The 26,943-nt window shown below is 42.0% G+C and overlaps 1 protein-coding gene across 2 annotated transcripts in view; it reads left to right on the top strand.

Moving 5' to 3' along the window:
- The first annotated feature begins 385 nt into the window (after positions 1–385).
- LOC126088518 (sentrin-specific protease 1-like) overlaps positions 386–26,943 on the top strand; it is a 195,952-nt gene continuing 169,394 nt past the window's right edge. The window contains exons 1-3 of one of the 2 annotated variants that reach the window (XM_049906670.1): positions 386–997; positions 1,103–1,227; positions 26,835–26,929. In XM_049906670.1, the coding sequence (XP_049762627.1) occupies positions 1,169–1,227; positions 26,835–26,929 (154 nt within the window). In that variant the 5' untranslated portion in view covers positions 386–997; positions 1,103–1,168. The remainder of the gene's footprint in view (positions 998–1,102; positions 1,228–26,834; positions 26,930–26,943) is intronic. The other variant, XM_049906669.1, reaches the window with a different exon arrangement.

The raw sequence follows: 26,943 nt of genomic DNA, 5'->3' as shown, positions 1-26,943 counted from the left end.
CTGTTTTCAGAGTCTGGATTTTTTTCAGCATCACTCACTGATACTTTATATTTCTTGTCCAGCTTTTCGATAATCAGTATCTTCTTGTTGCGATATTAATATTCGGAATTATTGACTTCCCACAGGCATGATGCCGTATGAAAATCTACTGTCAGTCGCAACACTTCATTCCTCCGTTGGCCACATCTTCATAAGTGATGTTTAACAATAAGTAAAATAATAACAACGTAAAACCTCAGCAGCGTTTCCATCGGTGCAAAGAGAGCAGCTGGAGGGTACGTCGACAAACACGTCCACAGTGCGAAATGTCACGCAACAGTGTCTGATAATTGTCTTATGTCATTCATTTCAAACGGGAGCCAAAGGTTCAGTGATTTTGTTGGAAAAGCGTATCTATAGACAATAAATGTCTCTCAACTCTCTACATACAGAATCGCTCTATCGTCTGTAAACACTGGCTAGATACACGAAAGAATTTGTATACTATACTAGTGTGTTCAAGGCCTTAGCGTCCTCCGATGAAGTTAGCGTCCTCTGGTTGGAAATTGCATAGAGACAGAATTTAACAAAGCAGAGTTTGAAAAGCTATTATATAGAATCCAGGCGCCATGTTTTGCTGCGATAATTAATTTTATTTAAACATATTGCTGCTTTTTTAAAATGATAAATACGCAGAGATAATAAAGGCAATCCCCTTAGGTGGCGCACAAATGTACATCTGTGCTCCGAGATGAAGCATGTTTGAAAGTATGAAAATGGCGAGATGTTGTTATGTTTATAATGAACCTTGTATCTTTAATATTTGAGTTTTGTGTAAACGCCTGTTAATTGGTATTGTGAAACCTGGAATATACCTGTTTCATTTTGGGCATGTTCTTCTTAAACTGTGAGAACCTGACCAAGTTCAAGACGGCGTCATAATGTTCGATGCTTTTAGAAGGGCATTTCTCTATTTCTTTGATAGAGGAGAGGAGCTAGTAAACAGAGCGACGAAAAGGTGAGTTATAACTTTGCATCATTTTCACTTTAACAGGTATATTTATATGGTGGACGTCAGTCGTATCTCGTCACGATTTTAGTGTAATGTCGCATTTGTTTGCAGACCAGTACGGGGAAGGCAACAACGCGGAGATATTTTGATCTCATTTACCTATTTTTGTTCACATATATGATGTCTCGGAAGGTTTCATTAACAGAAGCGTTGAAGTTTTGGAAAACACCTCTTAGGTATGAACCCATAGGCTACTAGTTTGAGGATTGGGAGACATTACTTTTTCGATGTATTTTAATGGTTCCGTAAGGAGTGTTATCCATATTTTATCCATTGTCGATGGTGCTGATTGCCTTGAGAATAAAGTACTGTTATTTGTTGCATTGCTGTCTTCACCATAATTCCTTTGGTATTCCACCAACAAAAATATGGTTGAAATTGTTCTATTGTGTATGACTCCAATGTAAGTGACAGTGTTGAACGTTGTTCTGTATTGTTTCAGTTGAACTTTTATATCTGTGGCCTTTAGTTAACAAACAACACAAATACAAACTGTTGCCCTTTTTAATAGTAATTGGTGGTCTACCACTATTCAAAACCACAATGAAGGTCTAATGATGTGTAGAGAAGTTGTCCTCTCTCATTTACTTTGAACTGTTGTAAGTATCACTGTAAAAAAATACATGCATAATATTCTTAATTGGAGAAAAAATTATGTGTGGGTTTTAGTATAACTGATGAATATTGACAGTTTGCAAAATTTATGTGAAATCTACCAGTTTGTGCGCACCGTCTCAACACTGTTTTGTGACAGATACTTTCATGTGATAACAATATCTTTTGTGTATTAGTATTAGGAATACTTAGGCAGAGGCTTCCCCGTCAGTAGCTGAGTAGAGGGTCGATAAACTTTTGTGTTCATTGTTCAGTTTTTTGTACTCGCATTCAAAGAATGCTACTGAAACTTACCCATATTGGGATGCAATTTAGTTCCACGACGGCTTCCTTGTAGTGTAAAACATTGATGCCCCGTCATATTTTGACAAGGTAATGGTAGTAGACCCTCTCTGAACTCTTGGCTATGGCGACAGTGATCTGTAATATAGCTTGCAGTCTAAGGTAGGTTAGGTGATTTGTGAGCTGGTAAAGCCAATGAATGTGAGTGCAAAATAAAGGTTGTGGTAACCGGTTATCTGTAGCATAGCCTGATGTGTATATTCACTCCATATTTAATCAACTTTTGGTTATAGTAACTAAAACTGCAGGGCTAATTCTGGAAAAATGTATTATTGAACGATCTTGGTGCGTATAATGTACATTTATCATACATAATATACGAAAAACAGAAGTAGGGTCCAATATGTTAATTTTCTCTGTATTTGATTCATAAATATTGAAAATTCGCATATGATTTGTAGTGGGACATAAAATTTTTGATTCATTAGTCTACTTCATATGTGAATATTGTTGGATGTGCATCTTGGAGATTGCATATGATATGGTTAATGCTGCTTTTCATGTTGTATATCAACAATTTAACAAAAACCTCTAGGTGTACATTTGTACAGTGTACTTACTAGGTTAGGTTCTTCGAAGAGCCAACTGCAAATCTGCAGCCACCTTTGCCCGTCAGTGCATTGATGAGGTTCTGGGAGATGTGTCTGACCCAATTGCCAATGCTGCTGGAATTGTTGTTCCCCTCTCTACAGGTGCCCCTCCGCCACTAGCCAGTGCCATGGTTGATAAACATGGAACAGTCACTTAGGATCGTAGGAGGGTACTGCAACATCTTGAGCGACATCCTTCTGAGACAACCCTCCTCAGTTTTAAGATGCTTTGCACTAAGGCTTGCTATCTAATTAAACACATTAAGAAGGTACGGTGGAGCCCCTCCACATGCACACCAACTTGCTGACCATCTCAACAGATCTACTATCACCCTGTATTTGTTAGTTACTAATAGAGGACTTCATTGGATGTGGGGCTGTGATTTTATCCATCTTTCTGGATAGGATTATCCACTAACACAGTTGCATTGAGTAGGTAGATGGTGAACGAAAAATGAACAAAGGATAGCAGCTTCAAGGGTAGAGGGGGATAAAATGCAAAGGCAAGTGCCAAGGGGAAAAACCTCTGCGATTGTCCGGACTGCTTAGTAAGAGCAGTAGTGGATTTCTTGCTGCCCATATCAGATCATGCAAGGGTAGGTTTCGTTTGTAGTTTGTGGGTATCATGCAAGCAGATACTGTGTCATAGCCACCTGCTCATTATAAAGTGGTCAGTCCGATTCTGTACTGCAGCACAGTGTTTTGCTGCGAGAGCTGTGTGAGCCCCCTGCTGCGCTGCTTCAGTGGTGACTGGATGTGGGGGAAGGCCCAGGTCATTCATTGTTATCTCGTAGACATGCTATGTAGCCAAGTGCCCGGATCTGTACAGTCGCATAATGGCAGGGTTCTTCTTCGGTGTGTCTGCTGCTCTGCGTTACTCCACCGGCTGCTTCGTGAGGGAGTAGCGGCAGGTGCCATCTCTTCTTCTGTGGTGCATGCACAGAGGTTGTGTGTGAGCTGCACATTTAATTGCTGCAGCTGGTGGAAGGCCTCCTCCTCCTCCGTAGACAAGGCAGCCTTTAGAGCTGCTCTCTACACTTTTGTGGTGACTTTGAAGGCCACTGTCGCTTTCTATGCTGCGGCCGTCAGCATGACCTTGTGGCACCTGCTGTGTCAGCACCAATGGCTGGTCCCCCACACCAGTCTCACTAGCGCAGTATTCCGACCGCCTGTGGGCAGTGGTAGCTGCCTTCTCGCCTCTCAGTTCCATTGTCATATGGTGGCGCTTATGACACCGATGTCACTTCTTCTTCATTTGCAGCTTGTCTTCAACACAGCCCTCACCAGCGAAGGCCAGACAGCTATGCCAGTTCTCCACGTGTGGCCCACCGCAGTGAGTACAAGTTGGTGCCTCGTCTCATTTCTGTTGCAGGTGTGAGTGTTGTGCATGCCAGTGCACTTGACGCCCTGCAGTAAGTTGTGGTAGTATTTGTCCACATGCCCCGCAGCTTGGCACCTAAAGCACTGGGGCTCATCATCCATGATAAGGGGGAGAGGTTGGGCAGTCACAGGAAAGCCGAAGAGCTTCCTTAGCCCGAAGAAGTCGCCACCATCTGCTGCAGTTTGCACTATGATGGTCTTCTTATTCTGCCAGTTGTGCAGCTTTACAGTTGTGCCCCAGAATCTGGCACGTAACAGCTCCTCTTCAACCGTCTCTTGGTGCATATCCAAGGCAGTCCCCTGAGGAGAGCGTGGGATAGCTTCTCGCGCTGTTTTGGCATCGTCATTTTCTTCACAGTAGGTGGATCAGTGATGTAGGTGGTCAACCCGCCCATGAGTGCACGGAGGTTGACCGTGCTCTTTGCCTGCAGCTACATGATGTCGCCTGAGTCGATAGAGTCTACATGAACTTCGTCTGTGCTGCAGTGAGCCATAACATCACACAGCTCTGTCCACAACCCTCTGCTGCACTGAACATGCAGAGAGGGGACTACCGCATGTGGCCTCTCATGCTTCTGTTCCGCATATATTGTGGGTTGTTCTGTCAGAAGCTTCTTCTCACACCCAAACCCCCAGATGTCAAGACACTCAGATTGGTACCAAACATTGTGAGTGGTGACTATGAAGAGCGCTGGTAGGCGAACTGGTAGTGTGTTAAATAGTTGTATTGAAGTTCCCGAGTTCAAAACCCACTGATTGCGATCCCTTTTTTTTTTTTTTTTTTTTTTTTTTTTTTTTTTTTTTTTTTTTTTTGTAACATTTTATGTGTAAAATTGTGATATCAGAGAAAAATTTTCTGACGTATAGAACGACATTTTAGAGTTTGTAGCAATGTTCTTTTGGCCATCTGCTTTTGCCGTTGGTTGAAAGCAGCAAACCCATAGAGTACATTTGTGTAGATAGGTGTGGTGTTATCTATACAAATGTACACTATAGGTTTGCTACTTTCAACTAATGGAGTGAAAGCAGACTGTGAAAAGGAAATTGCTACAAACTCCGAAATGTCGTTTTACGTGCCACAAAAATGTTCTCCCATACTACAGTTTCACATGTAAACTGTTAAAAAAGTTGACATCAGCGATTTCGATCTGTGAACCTTTAGAATGACAATCTGACGCCCTAACAGCTCATCTACTGGATATCTTCCCATTCATAACTTACAGATAGGCTTTCCTTACACTCCGTAGTTCTGGTGTTACTTTCAGTTACCATTTACAAATGTTCTTTCGACAACAGCACACAGCAGAAACTAGATTGGTGTTTTGGTTGATACTCTGTCTACACACAAAGTTTGGTACCAATCTGACATCAATTCCAACAAAGTCTAGCTCACTTTAGCAGTCTCGATTCAACAGTTTCCTGATAATCAAGCTTACTGTTCTTTTTGTGTATGAGGGGCATGACCAATTACCACTTGCCCTCAGGTGGGATCATCAGAATGTGCTTCTTGTGTTTATTTTCCTGCACTCCAGGCCACAAATCAGCACTGATTTATTTCAAGGACCTGAAGTTTGTTGCCCACATGACCTTTTGGTATCAGCTTCTTTCAGTTCTTCAGGAGTAGCAGGTTACTATTATCATTTACATTGGTGGCTCTAAAATCATGGACAGGCCAGGATATGCCTTTATATTTCTTGTGGCCAGGAACAACTTTCGTTGCCATTAATGTACAGTGTTTCTGTGGTGGAGTTGATAGCCCTGAACAGAGTCCTACATTTTATGAAACAGATATCTCTCAATTACATGTTAATTTGTGGTGAATCAATGAGCAGCCTCGAGGCTATTGACTTGTGTTACTCTTGTCGCTCTTTGATGCTCCTGACTTTTTGTCTGATCTTTGGTGTACTGTCTGCTCAATTGTCTCTCTCTGGGTCCCAAGTCACATAGATATCCCAAGGAATGAACTAGCTTACTTTTGGCTAGAGAAGCAATTATTTGCTGAACATTCACTTAGCATTGTCTGGTGGTCTATTGCCCCTCAAGTAAACACCACACTGTAAAGGAGACTACTGCTGTGTGGTGCCCTAGCTTCTGTTCATCCCAGGAGGAATACGACTTTGTGTCCACATTGATAATAACAGATTAACCTTAGTTTTATTTTATGCAACAGACTTCCTGCACATTATGGTTGCATAGCCTTGTACGTAATAGATCACATCTTAGTGGAGTGCTCCTTTCTTCTGGCTGTCCATATTAGGCATGATCTTCCAGATTCTTCACCTGTAATATTGGTAGACAGCTCACAGTCAGTTGTAAATACACTGAAGAGCCAAAGAAAGTGGTACACCTGCTTAATATCGTTTAGAGCCCCTGGGAGCGTGCAGAAGTGCTGCAGTACTACGTGGCACGGATTTGACTAATGTCTGAAGTAGTGCTGGAGGGAATTGGCAGCATAAATCCTGCAGGGCTGCCCATAAATCTGTAAGAGTGCGAGGGGGTGGAGATCTCTTCTGAACAGCATGTTGTAAGGCTTCCCAGATATGCTCAATAATGTTCATGTCTGGGGAGTTTGGTGGGCAGCGGAAGTGTTCAAACTCAGAACAGTGTTCCTGGAGCCATTCTGTAGCAATTGTTGACGTGTGGGATGTCGCATTGTCCTTCTGGAATTGCCCAAGTCCTTCGGAATGCACAATGGACATGAATGGATGCAGGTGATCAGACAGGATGCTTACGTACATGTCACCTGTCAGTCATGTCTAGATGCATCAGAGGTCCCATATCACTCCAACGGCCCATGCTCCGCAGAGCCTCCACCATCTTGAACAGTCCCCTGCGGACATACAGGGTCCATGGATTCATGAGGTTGTCCCCATACCCATACACGTCCGTCAGCTCGCTACAATTTGAAATGAGACTTGTCCGACCAGGCAACATGTTTCTAATCATCACCAGTCCAATGTCAGTGTTGACGGGCCCAGGCGAGGCATAAAGCTTTGTGTTGTGCAGTCGTCAAGGGTACACAAGTGGGTCTTTGGCTCCGAAAGCCCATATCGATGATGTTTCATTGAATGGTTCACACGGTGGCACTTGTTGATGGCCCAGCATTGAAATCTGCAGCAATTTGTGGAAGAGTTGCTCTTCTGTCATGTTGAACGATTCTCTTCAGTCTTCATTAGTCCCACTCGTGCAGGATATTTTTCTTTCCACAGTGAAGCTGGAGATTTCCTGATACTCATGGTACACTTGTGAAATGGTCTTATGATAAAATTCTTTCTCAGCGGATTTTTCCTGATTCGATACATATAGAATGAAGGGACTGATGATCTCGCAGTGTGGACTCTTTTAACTCCAACAACCAACCAACCTTTTTTGTGGTAGGAGGATCCACTCCCCCATAACAGAGGCCCAGGACTGGAGCCGTGCGCAGTTCGCACAGTGTCTATGCTCAGAACTCTGACTTGACCCAATATTGCCTCCTGTCAGGGGTGTTTGTACATGCTCCGTGGTTGTACCATATTGTTGGATTTGTCTCAACCTTTCCTTTTGACTGAAAGACTCTGTTGGCCCCACAGAGTTTTGATGCCTGCTGCTGGCCATCTTCGATGTATTTCTGGTTTCGGAAGTTCTGCACATTGATGGTACTATGGTCCATGGATGAACCAGTTTTGCCTCCACGCGTGCAAGTTGCAGTGAACTACACTCCCCACCAAACAGATGCAGTGTATCCACTGCAGAATTGGTGGTCTTAATGATCAGTCTTGCACTGACGAGCATTCTTAATCAGCCATGTGTCCCTGAATAGTCTTCAGGCTATCAACCAGTGCTGTGCTAAATACCTATTGGTTCTACATCTACATTTATACTCCGCAAGCCATCCAGTGGTGTGTGACGGAGGGCACTTTGCGTGCCACTGTCGTTACCTCCCTCTCCTGTTCCACTCGTGTATGGTTCGTGGGAAGAACAACTGCTGGAAAGCCTCCATGCACACTCGAATCTCTCTTATTTTACATTCGCGATCTCCTCGAGAGGTATAAGTTGGGGGAAGCAATATATTCGATACCTCATCCAGAAACGCACCCTCTCGAAACCTGGACAGCAAGCTACACCACGATGCAGAGCGCCTCTCTTGAAGAGTCTGCCACTTGAGTTTGCTAAACATCTCCATAACGCTATCATGCTTACTAAATAACCCTGTGACGAAACGCGCCGCTCTTCTTTGAACATTCTCTCTCTCTGTCAACCAGAACTGGTACGGATCCCACATTGATGAGCAATACTCAAGAATAGGTTGAACGAGTGTTTTGTAAGCCACCTCCTTTGTTGATGGACTACATTTTCTAAGGACTCTCCCAATGAATCTCAACCTGGCATCCGCCTTACCAACAATTAATTTTATATGATCATTCCACTTCAAATTGTTCCGCAAGCACACTCCCAGATATTTTACAGAAGTAACTGCTACCAGTGTTTGTTCCGCTATCATATAATCGTACAATAAAGGATCCTTCTTTCTATGTATTCGTAGTACATTACATTTGTCTGTGTTAAGGGTCAGTTGCTACTCCCTGCACCAAGTGCCTATCCGCTGCAGATCTTCCTTCATTTCACTGCAATTTTCTAATGTTGCAACTTCTCTGTATACTACAGCATCATCCCCATTTCAACGCTACCTCGGAGATGCTGTGTCCCATCGCTCGTGTGCCGACTATAATACCAAATTCGGACTCACGTAAATCTTGATAAACTGCCAGTAACTGATCTAACAACTGTGCCAGACACTTTTTGTCTTCTATAGGCTTTGATCACTTCGGGGCCATATTCTGCCTGTTTACATGTCTCAGCATTTGAATATGCATGCCTGTACCAGTTTCTTTGGCGCTTTCTCCGTCAAAGTGGTATTTATTCCCAGAAATAACATTTTACACTTTCAAGGCGAACACAGGGTAGCTGGTGTTTTGGGTGTCTCCTGCTGCCTGCTCATTCTGGCGAAGCCACATGGAACTTCTGACACTATCTACTAGCTCATTTATATATATTGTGAAAAGCAATGGTCCCATAACACTCCCCTGTGGTATGCCAGAGGTTACTTTAACGTCTGTAGATGTCTCTCCATTGAGAACAACATGCTGTGTTCTGTTTGCTAAAAGCTCTTCAATCCAGCCACACAGCTGGTCTGATATTCTGTAGGCTCTTACCTTGTTTACCAGGTGACGGTGCGGAACTGTTTTTAATGCCTTCCGGAAGTCAAGGAAAACGGCATCTACCTGGGAGCCTGTATCTGATGTTTTCTGGGTCTCATGAACAAATAAAGCGAGTTGGGTCTCACACGATCGCTGTTTCCGGAATCCATGTTGATTCCTAGAGAGTAGATTCTGGGTTTCCAGAAATGACAAGATACGCAAGCAAAAAACATGTTCTAAAATTCTACAACAGATTGATGTCAGAGATATAGGCCTATAGTTTTGCGCATCTGCTCGATGACCCTTCTTGAAAACTGGGACTACCTGTGCTCTTTTCCAATCATTTGGAACCTTCCGTTCCTGTAGAGACTTGTGGTACACGGCTGCTAGAAGGGTGGCAAGTTCTTTTTCTGATACTCTGTGTATCCCGTCAGGTCCAGTGGTTGTGACTATCTGGAATTTTCTGTCTGGTCTCCAGCAGACTGTACAGTTGATGATCTTAGTCTGGACCCTAGGTCATGTTGGGATCCCAAGGAACAAATATGCTGAAACCTGGCCAAATTGGTTACAAGGATGCTGACATTGTAACTGGACCTTCGGTTGATTCTTCGCTGTCAATTGTGGATATTAGGGGCACGGATTGGTGTGCACTGGGTTCTGAGAACAAACTGTGAGCTATAAAGGGGACAATGACCATGTTGTAGTTTTCCCTTCGTGCCTCTCACAGGGATGTAATATTCTGTCTACTTCACGTTGGCCACACTTGGCTGCCACATGACCATATTCTGTGATGGGGAGGTCCAACCCACAGTCAGTGTAGTGGCTGTTTGATGGTGGCCCACATCCTGAAAACCTACACTTACACTACCTCTTACTTCCTCTGACTTTGTCAGATGGTCCTTTTGGTGAAGACCCTGCATGGACTAGGTTCACAATTTTGGCCTTGATTTCTAGTTCCACTCCTGGCGCTGTCTTCACTTTCCATTAATGATTTTATGGTCCCCATTGTTGGGTTTGACCTGCGCCATCTTTTTCCAAGTTTTACAGAAGTGCTTGTTGTGCACGGAATGTGGCCCACTGTGGTATATGCTCAGCCTCTGTGACCTTTCAACATTTCAACCTTCCGTCCGGTTGTTGTAGTGTACCTGAAATCCAGCATGGTAATCATCCCATTGTGGGTGGGTCATCAATAACCTGCACGATGGTGGCCTCATGAGTATGCAGGGATTGCACTGCAGTTGTTGCCTGCACTGCACACTCCCCATGTGTGCCATGGAGTATGTGCCTGTCATGCGTGGGGCACGGGGATTCCTGGCAACAAATTACTGGCCAGTTAGCCATATCTGTTGCTGGGTGGCATCCATGGGGAGAGCCCCTGTTTGGAGTGAGTGATGCCCTGACAGATAGTTCGCACATGAAGTGATTAAAATTTCTCCTGCTGGTGGTCATGTGGTACAAGCAGACTCTTCTTATGGAAAGGCCTCGTACAATGCAACAAAGTACAATCCCAACACGTTCCCTTCCCTTGCTAGACTCTTGATATGGAAAGGCCTCGTACAGTGCAACAAGGTACAATCTCAACATGTTCCCTTTCCTTGTTACACCATGGGAGGAATGCAGGACTAGATTACGAGGAGCAAAATCCTTCCCCCAATTCCTGGTCCATACTAGGACTGACAGGACACCTTTTTTGCCACAAAGCCTGTATTTTTTGTGGAAAACATTGAGGACAAATACGGTGAAGCTAAGATGAAGACTGGTTCCCTCCTGATGAAAACTTCATCCCCTGCCCAGCCACAGGTGCTGCTCTTTTGTGAAAAGTTGGGTAACATCCCGGTGACTGTCACACCCTACAAGAGTCTCAGTATGGTCCAGAGCATCATCTTTCACCGTGATCTTCTGCAATCTGACAATGAGATGCAGGCCAAGTTGAGGTGACAGGATGTGCAATTCGTCTGTCCTGTCCGTAGGGGACCAAGGGAAAATGGAGTTGCTACCGGAGTCTCCGTCTTGGCTTTTGAGAGTGATGTGTTGCCTGAGAAGGTTAAGGTGAGGTAAACTGGTGTGATGTAAAACCCTGTGTTCCTCCTCCTATGAGATGCTTCAGGCATATGAAGTTCAGACATATGTCTTCCTGTTGAACTGCTACCACTGCGTGCAGAGATTGTGGACGTCCATTGCATGTGATTGTTCCTTGCGCACCAGCCCCTGTCTGTGTAAACTGCTGCGAGCCTCACTCACCTTGTTCACCAGATTGCTCCGTTTTTAAACGTGAGAAGAAAATTCAGGTGTAGGACCCTGGACAAGTTCACATATCAAGAGTCCAGAAAAAAGAATGAGTGTCTTAATCCCGGACAAATGACACAATCTTACACTGTAGCTGCAATGTCGTTGCCTTTTCTGCCGATTGTACCTTGCTCTGTTGTGCCTCTTAAAGTGTGCTGTCAAAGCCGCCTGCTGATACGTGCCCCCAGGTGGTTGGGCCCCCTTTTGGTGCTTCCACCACGCCCTCCACCTGCCGGGGACACTACTCCCCATCCCATCCAACGAGAGACATCTCGTCCTCTTCCAGCTTCTGTAGCTAGGAAGAGGTCCCTTGGAACTCTTCCTTCCATGGTTCCTGTTGGTCCACAGCCAGATGCCTGCCAGTGGCTGAAGGAACCACACGCCACTGGCCCTCAGACTTCTTGTTTTTCCTCTGTCCTTGAAACGGTTTAAATCTCACCCCTTGTCTTCTCAGGAGAAGAAGAACAAGCAGGACAAAAAGAAGTCCACTAAGGTGATGGAAACTCAGGTAGCCACTGAGACACCAGATCTTCCCAGGCAATTTGTCACAGAACACACTTCATTGAATCCCCTGACATCTAAAGTGGTGGCAATACATGACAATGCGTCATAACCTGGCTCCCCGTACCCCCCTGGTCACTTCATACTCACATAGTATTCAGAGAGTCTGATGCTCCAGTGGAATTGTAAAGGATTTTTCGACCACCTGACTAAGCTACAGCAGTTTTTAAGCACATACCCTGTATTCTGTATTACCATCCAGGAAACATAGTTTCCAGCAACTTCAACCCCTACCCTCCGTGGCTAACAAGGTTATTTTAAGATTCGTACTGACGATGAGAGAGTATTGGGTGCACTTTGTACATATGTACTGGAGTCAACATACAGTCCCTTGTGCCTCTTGATACACCATCGGAGGCTGTGGCTGGTTGGGTACGGGCACATCACGATTTTACTATTTCTAATGTTTATTTTTCCTCCCGATGATGTCATGTCCCAGGAAATATTGTCTGCATTACTCTCTCAACTCCCCTCACCTTTCCTAGCCTTGGGCGACTTCAAAACCCATAGCCCTTTGTGGGTTGGAAAAATGATCACTGGCTGTGGTCAAGACATTGAAACTTTACTGGCACAGCTCTTGAACTCTGGTGCCCCCACATACTTCAGTGTGGCACACACAACTTATTTGGCCATTGATCTCTCCTTTTGCAGTCCTGCTCTTCTACCATCTATCGGGTGGAGGGTCCATAATGACCTGTGTTGTAGTGACCACCTCCCAATCTTCCTGTCCCTCACTCGGCGTTGCTCCCTTTCCTGTGCGCTTCTTGCGGAGAATCCACCGTCCTCTGTGGACTCCGCATTGGTCACACTTGGCCAACCCGTGGTCACATTCTGAGAGGTGAGGATCCCCCTCACTGCCAATGCGGAACTCTCCTGGCGGTAGTCCACTTACTCATATAGTGCCCTAATTTGGCTACTTTGAGGCAGCATCTTAATCTTCCTGACACGCTACCTCTGGTGTTAACGGGGAACGCCAATTCAACTGACCTGGTGTTATGTTTTGCATATAAAAGTGGTTTCTATTCATCCGGTAAGGTAGAGCTTTTTGACTTCATAGACCACCCCCATGAACCATAGACCTTAACGTTGGTGGGGAGGCTTGCATGCCTCAGCGATACAGATAGCCGTACCATAGGTGCAACCACAACGGAGGGGTATCTGGTGAGAGGCCAGACAAATGTGTGGTTCCTGAAGAGGGGCAGCAGCCTTTCCAGTAGTTGCAGGGGCAACAGTCTGGATGATTGACTGATCTGGCCATGTAACACTAGCCAAAACAGCCTTGCTGTGCTGGTACTGTGAACGCTGAAAGCAAGGGGAAACTACAGTCGTAATTTTTCCCGAGGGCATGCAGTTTTACCGTATGGTTAAATGATGATGGCGTCCTCTTGGGTAAAATATTCCGGAGGTAAAATAGTTCCCCATTCGGATCTCCGGGTGGGGACTACTCAGGAAGACGTTGTTATTAGGAGAAAGAAAACTGGCATTCTACGGATTGGAGCGTGGAATGTCAGATTCCTTAATCGGGCTGGTAGATTAGAAAATTTAAAAAGGGAAATGGATAGGTTAAAGTTAGATATAGTTGGAATTAGTGAAGTTTGGTGGCAGGAGGAACAAGACTTCTGGTCAGGTGAATACACGGTTATAAATACAAAATCAAATAGGGGTAATGTGGTGGTAGATTTAATAATGAATAGGGAAAAAAGGAACGTGGGTAAGCTACTACAAACAACATAGTGAACACATTATTGTGGCCAAGATAAATACGAAGCCCACGCCTAACACAGTGGTACAAGTTTATATGCAAGCTAGCTCCACAGATGACGAAGCGATTGATGAAATGTATGATGAGATAAAAGAAATTATTGAGATAGTGAAGGGAGATGAAAATTTAATAGTCATGGGTGACTGGAATTCGAGTGTAGGAAAAGGGAGAGAAGGAAACGTAGTAGGTGAATATGGATTGGGGCTAAGAAATGAAAGAGGAAGCCGCCTGGTAGAATTTTGCACAGAGCACAACTTAATTATAGCTAACACTTGGTTTAAGAATCATGATAGAAGGTTGTATACATGGAAGAACCCTGGAGATACTAAAAGGTATCAGATAGATTATATAATGGTAAGACAGAGATTTAGGAACCAGGTTTTAAATTGTAAGACATTTCCAGGGGCAGATGTGGACTCTGACCACAATCTATTGGTTATGAACTGTAGATTAAAACTGAAGAAACTGCAAAAAAGTGGGAAATGTAGGAGATGGGACCTGGATAAACTGAAAGAACCAGAGATTGTAGAGAGCTTCAGGGAGAGCATTAGGGAACGATTGACAAGAATGGGGGAAAGAAATACAGTAGAAGAAGAATGGATAGCATTGAGAGACGAAATAGTGAAGGTAGCTGAGGATCAAGTAGGTAAAAAGACGAGGACTGATAGAAATCCTTGGGTAACAGAAGAGATATTGAATTTAATTGATAAAAGGAGAAAATATAAAAATGCAGTAAATGAAGCAGGCTAAAAGGAATACAAATGTCTCAAAAATGAGATGGACAGGAAGTGCAAAATGGCTAAGCAGGGATGGCTAGAGGACAAATGTAAGGATGTAGAGGCACATACCACTAGGGGTAAGATAGATTCTGCCTACAGGAAAATTAAAGAGACCTTTGGAGAAAAGAGAACCACTTGCATGAATATCAAGAGCTCAGATGGAAACCCAGTTCTAAGCAAAGAAGGGAAAGCAGAAAGATGGAAGGAGTATATAGAGGGTCTATACAAGGGCGATGTACTTGAGGACAATATTATAGAAATGGAAGAGAATGTAGATGAAGATGAAATAGGAGATATGATAATACATGAAGAGTTTGACAGAGCACTGAAAGACCTTAGTCGAAACAAGGCCCCGGGAGTAGACAACATTCCATTAGAACTACTGACAGCCTTGGGAGAGCCAGTCCTGACAAAACTCTACCACCTGGTGAGCAAGATATACGAGACAGGTGAAATACCCTCAGACTTCAAGAAGAGTATAATAATTCCAATCCCAAAGAAAGCAGGTGTTGACAGATGTGAAAATTACCGAACTATCAGTTTAATAAGCCACAGCTGCAAAATACTAACACGAATTCTTTACAGACGAATGGAAAAACTGGTCGAAGCCGACCTTGGGGAAGATCAGTTTATATTCCGCAGAAATGTTGGAACACGTGAGGCAATACTGACCTGTTACATATCTTAGAAGCTAGATTAAGGAAAGGCAAACCTACGTTTCTAGCATTTGTAGACGTAGAGAAAGCTGTTGAGAATGTTGACTGGAATACTCTCTTTCAGATTCTGAAGGTCACAGGGGTAAAATACAGGGAGCGAAAGGCTATTTACAATTTGTACAGAACCAGATGGCAGTTATAAGAGTAGAGAGACATGAAAGGGAGTGAGGCAGGGTTGTAGCCTCTCGATGTTATTCAATCTGTATGTTGAGCAAGCAGTAAAGGAAACAAAAGAAAAATTCGGAGTAGGTATTAAAATCCATGGAGAAGAAATAAAAACTTTGAGGTTCGCTGATGACATTGTAATTCTGTCAGAGACAGCAAAGGACTTGGAAGAGCAGTTGAACGGAATGGACAGTGTCTTGAAAGGAGGATATAAGATGAACATCAACAAAAGCAAAACGAGGATAATGGAATGTAGTCAAATTAAGTCGGGTGATGCTGAGGGAATTAGATTAGGAAATGAGACGCTTAAAGTAGTAAATGTGTTTTGCTGTTTGGGGAGCAAAATAACTGATGTTGGTTGAAGTAGAGAGGATGTAAAATGTAGACTGGCAATGGCAAGGAAAGCATTTCTGAAGGAGAGAAATTTGTAAACATCGAGTATAGATTTAAGTGTCAGGAAGTCGTTTCTGGAAGTATTTGTGTGAAGTGTAGCCATCTATGGAAGTGAAACGTGAACAATAAATAGTTTAGACAATAAGAGAATAGAAGCTTTCGTAATGTGGTGGTACAGAAGGATGCTGGAGATTAGGTGGATAGATCACATAACTAATGAGGAGGTATTTAATAGAATTGGAGAGAAGAGAAATTTGTGGCACAACTTGACTAGAAGGGATCGGTTGGTAGGGCATATTCTGAGGCATCAAGGGATCACCAATTTAGTATTGGAGGGCTGCGTGGGGGGTAAAAATCATAGAGGGAGACCAAGAGATGAATACACTAAACAGATTCAGAAGGATGTAGGTTGCAGTAGGTACTGAGAGATGAAGAATCTTGCACAGGATAGAGTAGCATGGAGAGCTGCATCAAACCAATCTCTGGACTGAAGACCACAACAACAACAGACCACCTGAGGGATTGGTGGGGCACCTCTCTCTGCCCCTACCCCCTCCACCTCCTCTCCCAGGGGTGGGGTCCCTTGGTGGCCCTTGCTGGGTGGCCCAGCCTGGCCTCCACCCTTTCCGCCTTTTTACTGTCTTAGTTCTCTTTCATTTCTTGGTTTTAACCCCTTGTCTTGACTGATCTTTTAATGACTTGTCTGTGCTTTTCTTTTACCTGGCTTTTATCTCTGTTTTTTATTGTGTTAGTTACACTTAGGCTTTACAAGATTTGCCTTTTGCATCCTGTTAGTTCCTTTCACTCCAAATCAGCCAACCAACCAACCAACCACTAACCCACATCCTACTGGACTGCCCTAATTTTGCCACATCACAGCAAAACCTTAAAATTGCTGACATGCTGCCTCTGGTGCTAGCGGCTGATGCCAGAGTGGCTGATCTGGATTTATGTTCTACCTGTGAGGGAAGCTTCTACTCATCTCTTTGAGGTAGGATATGTTGTCCTCATGGGCCACCTGAAGAGCTGGAGGGGTGCCACCTCACCTGCTCCAATGTATGGCGGGCCAGTGCTGCCCTTGCGTAGTGGCCCAGCCTGGTTTCTGCCCTTCCCGCCTTTTTAAATCTTCTTATTTTTTTTTACATCTATCATTGGTTTGTGGTCTCATTGTTGTTCTCTTTCCTGGGATATTATCAATTTGTCTTTGTTGCTAGTTTTGTAATAATACAGCGCAAGGAAACACCAATGGGATGCAGAGGTTGTCTCCCCCATTGCATAACATGTCCTGGTTGCCTCCAGTTTCTTTCTGGGTGGAGCGACTCACCCGCCATACCCTCTTACCCCTCTCTCACTTCTGTTCGCTTCTCTCTCTTGGTTTTATTGATTCTCAGTTACAGTTGGGTTAATCAGGGTTTTCTTCTGTGCCCTTCTCCTGTCGAGGACTCTCACTAGTTTGACGCATATAGGTTGAAATGGACTGATGACCTGGTAGTATGGTCATTTTAACTGTAGCAATGTAATCCACTCCTAAAGCGATTACTTGACATCAGACTTATCAAATTGTATTCCCCACTTCTCTGATGATAGAAGGTCCACTTCTGTTCCTTTGGATTCAGTGTCACAAAATAGCAAGAGATCTATCAAGCTCTTCTTACGATAATGATCATTCTTCGCCTCACAACACTCTCCACACCTCCATTTCAGTGAATATTTGAATGTGTTCGAAAATAGATTTGTCAATAAAGAAGCATCAAGCACTCGAGGGAAAATCGCTGATGGTACATGTATTTGCATATAGAGAAGGATAAAAATTCTCCCAAAGAACATTTTCCTGTTCATGCTTTGCAGGAACTCTAATACTAGTAGGCACTACTCACATTTTCCCATCAGCAGCTTCAACCTCAGTACTGAAAGTCAAGTTACTTAGCATTTTTTACTAGAGGTACATTGCCTGTTATCATGTACATGGCTCAGTTCTGCATCGTTTAGACAAGAATGTTCATCGTGTTTAGCTGTAGTCACATCATTATTGTTATCTTGCAAAATGCTGTCCTTGCATCTGTGGCAGCATTACCACAAACCATTGTGGTAGAACTGCCTCTGCTACCTTTTCTAGTACCGTGATGACTTGGTTGCACTGTGGATGGGGTGGCACTTAGAGATAATTGGAAGTTTTTTGTGGAATTAACACAGTTGCAATGAAAAATAGGAAAACTAAAATGTGTTGCTCAGAAAAGTTTTATTTCTAAATTTCCCCAGTGCTGTGTGTGTGTGTGTGTGTGTGTGTGTGTGTGTGTGAGTAGTAGTTTCATCAGAATCTTCGTCTCTGCTCTCTTACTCAGCAGAGTCTGTTGTACTTTGTTTTGCATTGTCAGAATCAGTTCTCCTTTGGATTGAACTTCTTCAGTATTATTTATGAAAGCCGAAGCCGTGTCCAGACTGGCTGTGCTGCCAAAAAACCAAGAAAAGAGGTTTGATGCAGTGTGGGACATCGGGTGTGGACGTCAAACCACACTGCTCTACACAACAACGAACAAGTTCCACAAAGTATTGGTACATTGAGGAAATTGTTCATTTGTGCATAGCTCTGTTGGGACATTGAACCGTGTTTTTTGTTTTCCATTGTGACTGTCCCCCTCCCCACAAACACACATTCTGGTACATTACAGTGCACCTTTGAACACTGCTCCTTTCTACAGTTCTGCACAGCTCTGCGCCACACGTTTGTTCATGGTATGGTGCGATGCTGTGAAGTGCAGCTTATCCAGTGTGGATATAGGTTTACATTTGCTCATATGGGCGACCATGATGGCCATGCTGCAATACTTCACAGTGCCTATTTACTGTTTGGAATGATAACTTAACGAGTGTAGTAGTGCTGCCAGAAGCGGAGAAAATCGGCACCACTTAAAAGATATTCATTTGTCTCTGAGCACTGCCAATGCCAAGCACCCCCTAGATGCGAACTATTACGAAAGGCTTGTGTTCACTAGCGAGTAAATTCTGTCAGCACTTGCTGAGGTGTTTACATTAGAACAAAATCTTGCTCAGGTTTACTTGTTCATTTCACTGGGGCAAGTTTATTTCAGGAAATTTCTGCATGTACTTGTTGCAGAAGTGCAGTTATTTTTCACAGTTGTTGCATTATTATTAACGAACAAAAATCACAACAAAACAGAAAAATAAAAAAAAAAATAGAAAAATTGTTGTAGTAGTACATATTAATGTTGATGTTGCCAAGAAACACTATTCATTTAACTAAAGTTGGAGCTTTTAACTTACACTAAAATCTTGGAGGATGTTATGTGCGGTATCTCACCAAGGGACTGTCTTTTGATTACTCTTCGGTTTTTGCAAGCAGTGTTTACTACTTGTATCATAAATGTAATGCATTTATGTTTTCTATAACATTAAAGAATCAACTAAAATTTAAAGACCTCTGTACTTAAATTCTGCTTTCCCTTCTGGTGAAACCAGTTGACTGGTAAACTCATTTCACACTTCCTTGACTGGTGGTGCCAATTACAAGTGTATACGGGTTCCAGTGGTACGTTTCTTTCAGCTCATCCATCTTTGTACCATTCTCATTTTCAACACTTGACATTTTCGCATCAGAACTGAACATACACATTTTGAGGAAGCTTGAGAAAACTTCCCACAAAATGACAAATTCAGCAGGTACCTGCAGCAAGATGCAAGAAACTAGAATGAAATTTTCACCTGACAGTGGAGTGTGTGCTGAATTGAAACTTCGTGACAAATTAAAACCATGTGCCGGACAGGGACTCAAACCTGGGATCCAGGTCTAGCACACAGTTTTAAGTTTGTCAGGAAGTTTCATGCAAGAAACTGTTTTCACTATCTTTTGAATGTCTTGATGTTGATCAAACTATTGGATGTTGACGAGGGGGGGGGGGGAAGGATTGGCAGAATTGGTGGTTCCTATATTCCACCTAATTCTGTGATTGTACTGATAATGCACCATAAGTTTGATGGAATGCTTAATAAATGTGATTTTAGGATTATGATGATAAGAGTGGGTGCGAGACAGGCAAATAAGGTGCAGTGACTCAATGAGGAAGACTGACCTATTCTCTAAAAAGGAAAATAAACCAACTGTGAAAGTGTATGTCATGGATAAAATCACTGAGAGCAGAGACCACAAAATAGCCCATTTACTGCCCTACTACTGTGATCTAAATCTGATAGAATTGGCATGGGCAAAAAGAAAGGAAACCAATTTCAGGGAGAACAGAGTCATTGGTGAGATGTCAAAGGAAAGACTACAGAAATTTGTTAATGCTGCTTTCCATTCATTTACTGCACAGGACTGGAAAGGTTACTGCTGGGAAGTGCAGCAGCTGGAGCAAGATCATTAGACACAGGATGGAATAATGGAAATAGCCCTCGATTAATTTGTCATCAATACAACACCTTCATGCTATGATGAGGATAATCTTAGATCAAACACAAATGACAGTGATCTTTAATGAACACCATTTTGACAATTCTTTCAGGCACAGTTAATTGCAGTTTGTAAACATTACTGTGCCGTGTTTAATAAATGCAGTGTGCAAACAGATTTCAAAGATAAGTTTTTGACTTTCGATTCATGGTATCATAAGTTGTCCATTCATTTTTTATTATTTGCAATAAATAAATAATACATAAATTGTAAGTAAAATTCTCAAGCATGAATATGTCAACAAATTTGGTGATTTCCGATCCGGCAGCAGTGTCAGTTAAGCGGAAAATATTTCCCACGAGTCTCACCTCCAATTTTGTGTTAAGCACAAAATGTGAGTAGCGGTGACAACACTCCTGCAAGCAGCCGATGCTCTCTTCCCCTCACTGCTCCTCTTCCCTAAGGAGCCATAATGTGGAGGCACTGCCATTCCTGAAAGCCACTGCACCTGTCAAAGATATCCCTCTTAGTTTCATATCTGCATTTCAGCAGCAGACAAAATAAAGGCTATCAACAATGTTAAGCAATCGACACCACATAGTTTATTCGGTGCGATAAAAATGTGAGAGTGGCAGTTTCAGGTATTTTTTATTTTTTCTTAAAAGCTATGCAATTGTTAGCATTGAATTTTATTTCAAAACGAACTAGGTTAAGAATGTTAAGTCATGGGCCCTCATCCACCTGCTAAAACAATTAGAAGAGGTAGAGGGGTTAAAATTTTGGTACCGGACAAAGATATCCTTTTGGTGGTTTCTAGTGTTAAGCTGTTACATAAAACTGAAAACTAAGAGAGCAGACAGTAAAGTTTTCACAAGTAAATGTATTTCATAGATGCATTGTAACAATCACACTAAGGCTGCCCGTGTAATTATAGCAAACAATAGTTGAAAAATCTCCTTACGCCAGGGAGCAGACATCCCTGAAAATATGAAGTGGCACGTATCACATTCTGACCAGAAGAGAAGTGTTTTTAACTTCTACAGAAAGTTTGGAATCTATCAGTTTCCAAACAAGCAACTGTATTTACTAAATGTTTAAAAATGTCTGGAATAAATAGTTAGCTATTTTTAAATGTATTGTTACATTTCTGTATTTCTGATACTAAAAGTATTTGGATAACCAACAAGTTTTGTGAAATGTCTGGAAAATATAGTGACAACTGAGTGAATGCAGAGATATTGTGATGTGTTGAATAAAAAAATTCGTGCTGTCTTTAATATAGTTGCTTAAAACAAATAAAAAGTTGTGAGAGCTAGACGTGACACTTTTATTTGAAAAATTATGACAGATCAATCCACATGATAGAAAAATGAGTATCAAAGAAATGAATCAAGAAATTCATACATGACTGTTTTGTGAATGTACTGCAAGTGAATGACATGCTAAAGAACTTGACATGAAATATTTGTGCAGTATAACTCAGATTAACTGAGCTACAGATGGGGGGGGGGGGGGGGGGGGTCATTAGAACAATACTTTTTTCAGTTAAGTTACCAACATCTAATGTACAGTAGAGTATTTTGCATTGCAATTACAGTAGATATTTTTGAAAAGTTATGAAGGTCAAATGAATGTAGACATCTCTCTGCAGGCTACACTTTGTTGTTTATTAAAGCTAAAATTGGATTTTTAGGATTACAGTACATCAATATACGGTGTACTGTACTTAACAGTTTGTAGCATATGAATTACTCATTCAAAAACATGAGTAATTTCTGTACACTTACTGCCCCCCCCCCCCCCCTCGAAGATATTTTATACCAGCGGTGTCCTGCAGGCTTTTCATCAGAAGGAGATCAGGCGGTGCTAACTGATTGTGTTGTTAAACAAATCTTAAGACACCTAAAATAACAGCGCATGCAGTGTAATTTCTGTGATATACTATAAAATAGATTTTTGATATATAACAAATGCTTCATTTAAAAAAAAACTGTTGTCTGTTGTCAGCAGTTACTCTGTCATCCATGTCACCTACTTATAGAGCCTTCTATTGCTTCAGCAGTTGACTGCATCACTGTTTTTACAGTTTCTTGGTCCGTGATTTATCTGTGAATTGCGTACAACAACACATTCATTTACCTCACACTTATCCATGTCTTTGCATCTGGAAATAGTTTTTACCATTTGTCAAATTTGCTACATTATTGAGTCATCTCTTTCAAACTCATAAGTTCTCTTCAAACACTTCTGAAGAGTTTCTGCTGATCCCAGGCATGCCCAAGAATGTTGCTATTATGCCATGATACAGTGGCTGAATTACACTAGTAACATTTGGGGTAACAAAATGCACAGCGATATCAACATTTTTTGACCCGCAAGGGTGTTTAGGTGCAATGTTAATTAATAAGATTACTTTCTTGGGCAGACTTTTTTCAGTTTAATGCTTTTCAGCTTTTGCTGCAAACTGATTGCTAAACTATTCGGCAAAGAGTACACCTGACAACCAGGAACTTTTTTCGGCTCTGTAAAAACTGGTAGTGTATTTCGGGCAACATCCTTCATGGCTGGAGGTTTTTCTACTTTCTGATAGACACTTGTGACAGAAGCATTTGGTGCAAAATAAAACAGTTGACCATTTGTTTTCCAGACTGGGCAGACTTCTTTTAGGAAGCTAGGGATTTTTCTGGGCAGCATCTTGAAGTTAACACAAGTTTCATTGGCATTGTAAATTTGGTCCTTAATAGAACATTTAGAAGAAGAATCATCTGAAAACATCTACTGTGTCTGGGTCTGCTGATAACTTTTCCAAGTGTGTTCAGCTGCCAGTCGCTGTATCTATTTTTAAATTAGTCTCACAACCCAAAGCTTGAAAAAATCTTTTTCTTCCTCACCTAACACATCAGTTAACATTTCGGATTTTTCTTGCAGTATCAGATCAGTCAAAGGCATCCCTTTTTCTCGTTGCTAGGTGAACTAAAGATTAAGATCTTCACTTACTTTTTCAGTGTACCAAGTTTTCAATGGGATTCTATGAGGATTTTTTGCTGCTTGCTCTAAAAATCTAATTTATGCGTCACCAGTTCTGAAAGACTTCTGTTTTCCATTTGTGGTGATATTTGTTTTACGGCCATTAGGCCATGTTCCAAGGTGTATTTTTCTGCCTGACATTTTGTCTTCCAATGCTGGAGACATAATCAGAGGCTATAAAAAATCAGAAAGCAGTTACAATCTGAAACAAGTTCTGGAAGCCAAACTGCTCATACATATCCAGGCAATAGTCGGTTCCTGACTCTTTAACACACCACTGCTTAAGATTGCGGACTTGCACCAGAGTGTATTATGGAGCTTTGTTCAGTACAGAGGCACACAACTTGCCTGATTTCAATTCTACTTCTTCTTTTCTAGTAAAGTTATTTTTATGTTACATAATTTATTTTGCATCTGTGTACATCGCAGCAAAGCAGTAAATTTGGTCTGGATGAAGCCTGCATTGTAGGATTGCATTTTCAGCTTCTCTGACAGCAGCTAAATATCAGTAAAAATAAAATCATCATGCCTCTGCTTAGTCACAATAACACAAAAATATACATGCAACAGAAATAAACACCCATGTGAATGCCATTATTGTTGGCTGTGTAGGATATTAAGACTGGTGAGTCACTGGCTGGGAGAGCAATTCAAGATTGGGCACTCAGCTCTCCCTGCTAGCCATAGCCCAGCTCTTGCCCTCGAATTATTTTCATGCATTATAGTGTTATTTTTTTAGATTTGTGATTCTCGGAGGTGTCTAGGATTACCTCGGTTTTGGTGGACCTGAGTTCTGTTAACTGGGGTTTTGCTGTATTTCCTGCTCAAAGGTTTGGCATAAGCAGGGGAAAAAATAAAGAGCCGTCCCTGTACACTGTGTTTGAAGCGCAATGTGTTGGTGCATATCACTTTGAGTGTCCATAATTAAAGTTCCAGTTTCAAAACGCTATAGAAAGAGAACCACTGTGCAGAATGCCGTCAAATTGGAGTGGCGTAGTATTGGCGAAGGGGGAAACATCAGGGAAAAAACAAATCAAAATTTTACCAATAGATAGCACTGTAAATGTGTTTAACATAAACTGGACTGGCTACAAATGACAGATGGATAACGATATGATGGCTGTGTTTTGAGTTGTACATGAGACCATCCATACATCCAGTATGCATGATTGCACAAGTTCAGCAGTCAACAGTTATGGTTTTGTTAGGTAAGCTCATCTACAGAGGCAAGGCCGTACCACTTCAGATGAGAAGAAAGCAAAATTACATCATTTTTTAATTGTCCTTGGACAAAAAACTGCATAAAAAGCAAAAAGACATTAGTTTCTTAAAAAAGAATTGTTTTTTAAAAGCCAAGTGTTTTCAAATTGCTCACAAAACAACCTTATCCCCTTCAAAATACTCTCCATTATAACTGACACCATTGTCTCACCTGTGCTTCGACTGTTCAAAACATTTTTTGTAGTCATCTTTAGAAATGGCTGACTGCTCCTCCTTCAATTTTTCTCAACTTCTTCAATGTGTTCATGCATGGAAATAAGAAAACTCACATAGAGCCAGGTCAGGTGAGTAAGGTGCATGGGGCAGCGGAACCGTGCCATTTTTAGCCAAAATCATCTCTAAACAGAGATGACTGTGTGTGCAGGTGCATTGATGTGGTTGAAGAACCAGTCTTCTGTTTGCCACAAATTGGGCTTTTTTCGATGAATGCTGTGGCACAATCTTCTTAAAACTTCTTAAAATGATCTGTGAGCACCAGCTCTCGAATTCTTTTCAATATTTTCGTCGATTTGGTAGTTTATGGATGTCCAGAATGAGGTTTGTCATCAGTCGACACATCGCCATTTTTAAATGGAGCAAACCACTCATACACTTGAGTTGTTCACATAGTCATCTTGGTAAGCTGTTTTCAGAGTCATCTTGGTAAGCTGTTTTCAACGTTAAAACAATTTCAGCAGCTTTTTTTACCAAGTAGAAAAGAAAATTTTACAGCTTGTTAACTTAAACTTGCCATAATAAAAAACGAAACAAGAACCAAACAGAACTAGCAAAAACAATCATTGCAGATGAACAGAACAAGCCAGGTTGGCAACACAGGTGACATGAACTGTCAATGAGTAGCGCTATACATGCCTAGTCACGCCTAGTGGCAGAGATGCATCGTGCACAAACTTCGCCCACAGCAGTGATACTCCAGGTACCCCTTTGTATGCTGCCCACAGCGTTCCGCCACAAGTTGAAATCAGGAAACGGCACGTTACACAACAGATCAGAATGTCTCAGGGGTCACATTCAGAATGCATTGCGCAACGCTTGCCTTCAATTCAGCTATGTAACTGGAGGACTGAACATAACATCTTAAAGATAACCCCACAATCAGAAGTTACATGGATTAAGATAAGATGATCTGTATGGCCAGGTTTTAAGGCTCTACAGAAATGATGACTGATAATTCTACCATTTCTGAAATGCCTCTGTAGTAGCCATTTCACTGGCTGTGTATTGTGCGGAGGTGTACCATATTACATAAAAATGATCCTGCTCACGCATCTACACTGTTGAAGGGTTGGAATGACATTGATGTGCAAAAAACCCATGGCATTTGCCATTGATTGTACAAGTAACAAGACCCACCTCCTCAAAAATATAAAAATGGTACTGCCAACCTGCACCCCACAGTCACTTTTGTAGAATCAAATACTGGTTGACATGCATTTGGGTTTTCTGATGTTCATATTCTGCAGTTCTGTGTACTGACATGTCCATGGAGTGGAAATGGGCTTTTTCTGTCCACAGTGTGTTTCATGGCTATTCATTGTCCACTTCCATGTGAGCAAGAAATTCCAGAGTGAAAGTTTGTCTCTCTGGCTGGTGGGCAGGAAGCAACTCCAGAAGATAGGTGATTTTGTATGGATAAGATGGGTGGTTTTTGTATGTATATCAATGCAGCATGTTTGTAGGACTTGATACACTGTTCTCGTAGGCATGTCTGTCATTCGGGCAGTTTCACATGGATTGCATGTTTGACACCACTGCTCAAATCCTCCTGCAGTGCTGTGACCATATCTTCGACAGGTATCGTGTCAACTGCTTTTCTCCCTCTGCCACATTGTGCTTCAGAAGAACCTTTCTTTTCAAATTTTGTAATCATTGGACCAGTAGTGACTTTTTTGACAACCTACAGAGGTAGGGCTACTGGCGCACAGTCATTTTTGTAAAAGAGTTTTACCAGCAGTGCATGATCTTTCATGTAGACAGTCATGTTGTGCATCTAAACTAAGGAACAGCTGTGTGCTTATTGGTGTGCCTATTCTGACACTTAAATGAAAATTTGGCCTATAGAATGCACTTTATTTTATTTTTTTAATTAAAAAAAATTTTTTTTGTTTCATGACTTTTCCCCAGATCAGTAATATGCTGTTCAACTCTTGACATCATTCTGAGTGGTGGTTCTTTCTACAGCATTTTTCAACTGAAGCTTTAATTATGGACAGCCTATATGTGACTATTTTTTAAAAGAATTGTCTTGATTTTCTCCTTTTTTGTTACATTGATGTTAATTTTATCTGGTGTTATTTGTAGGCAGTTAGAATGTGATACTGATGAAGATGTGATTTCACCAAAATTTCGGAAGATTGGTAGCCCAAGATTTCATCACACTCCTCTCACTTCACTAGGTAAGAATTTCATA

The sequence above is a fragment of the Schistocerca cancellata genome, chromosome 6, assembly GCF_023864275.1.
Source record: "Schistocerca cancellata isolate TAMUIC-IGC-003103 chromosome 6, iqSchCanc2.1, whole genome shotgun sequence".
NCBI classification, from domain to species: domain Eukaryota; kingdom Metazoa; phylum Arthropoda; class Insecta; order Orthoptera; family Acrididae; genus Schistocerca; species Schistocerca cancellata.
Note: the sequence above shows the minus strand (reverse complement) of the source record. Positions and strands in the feature narration are given on the sequence as shown.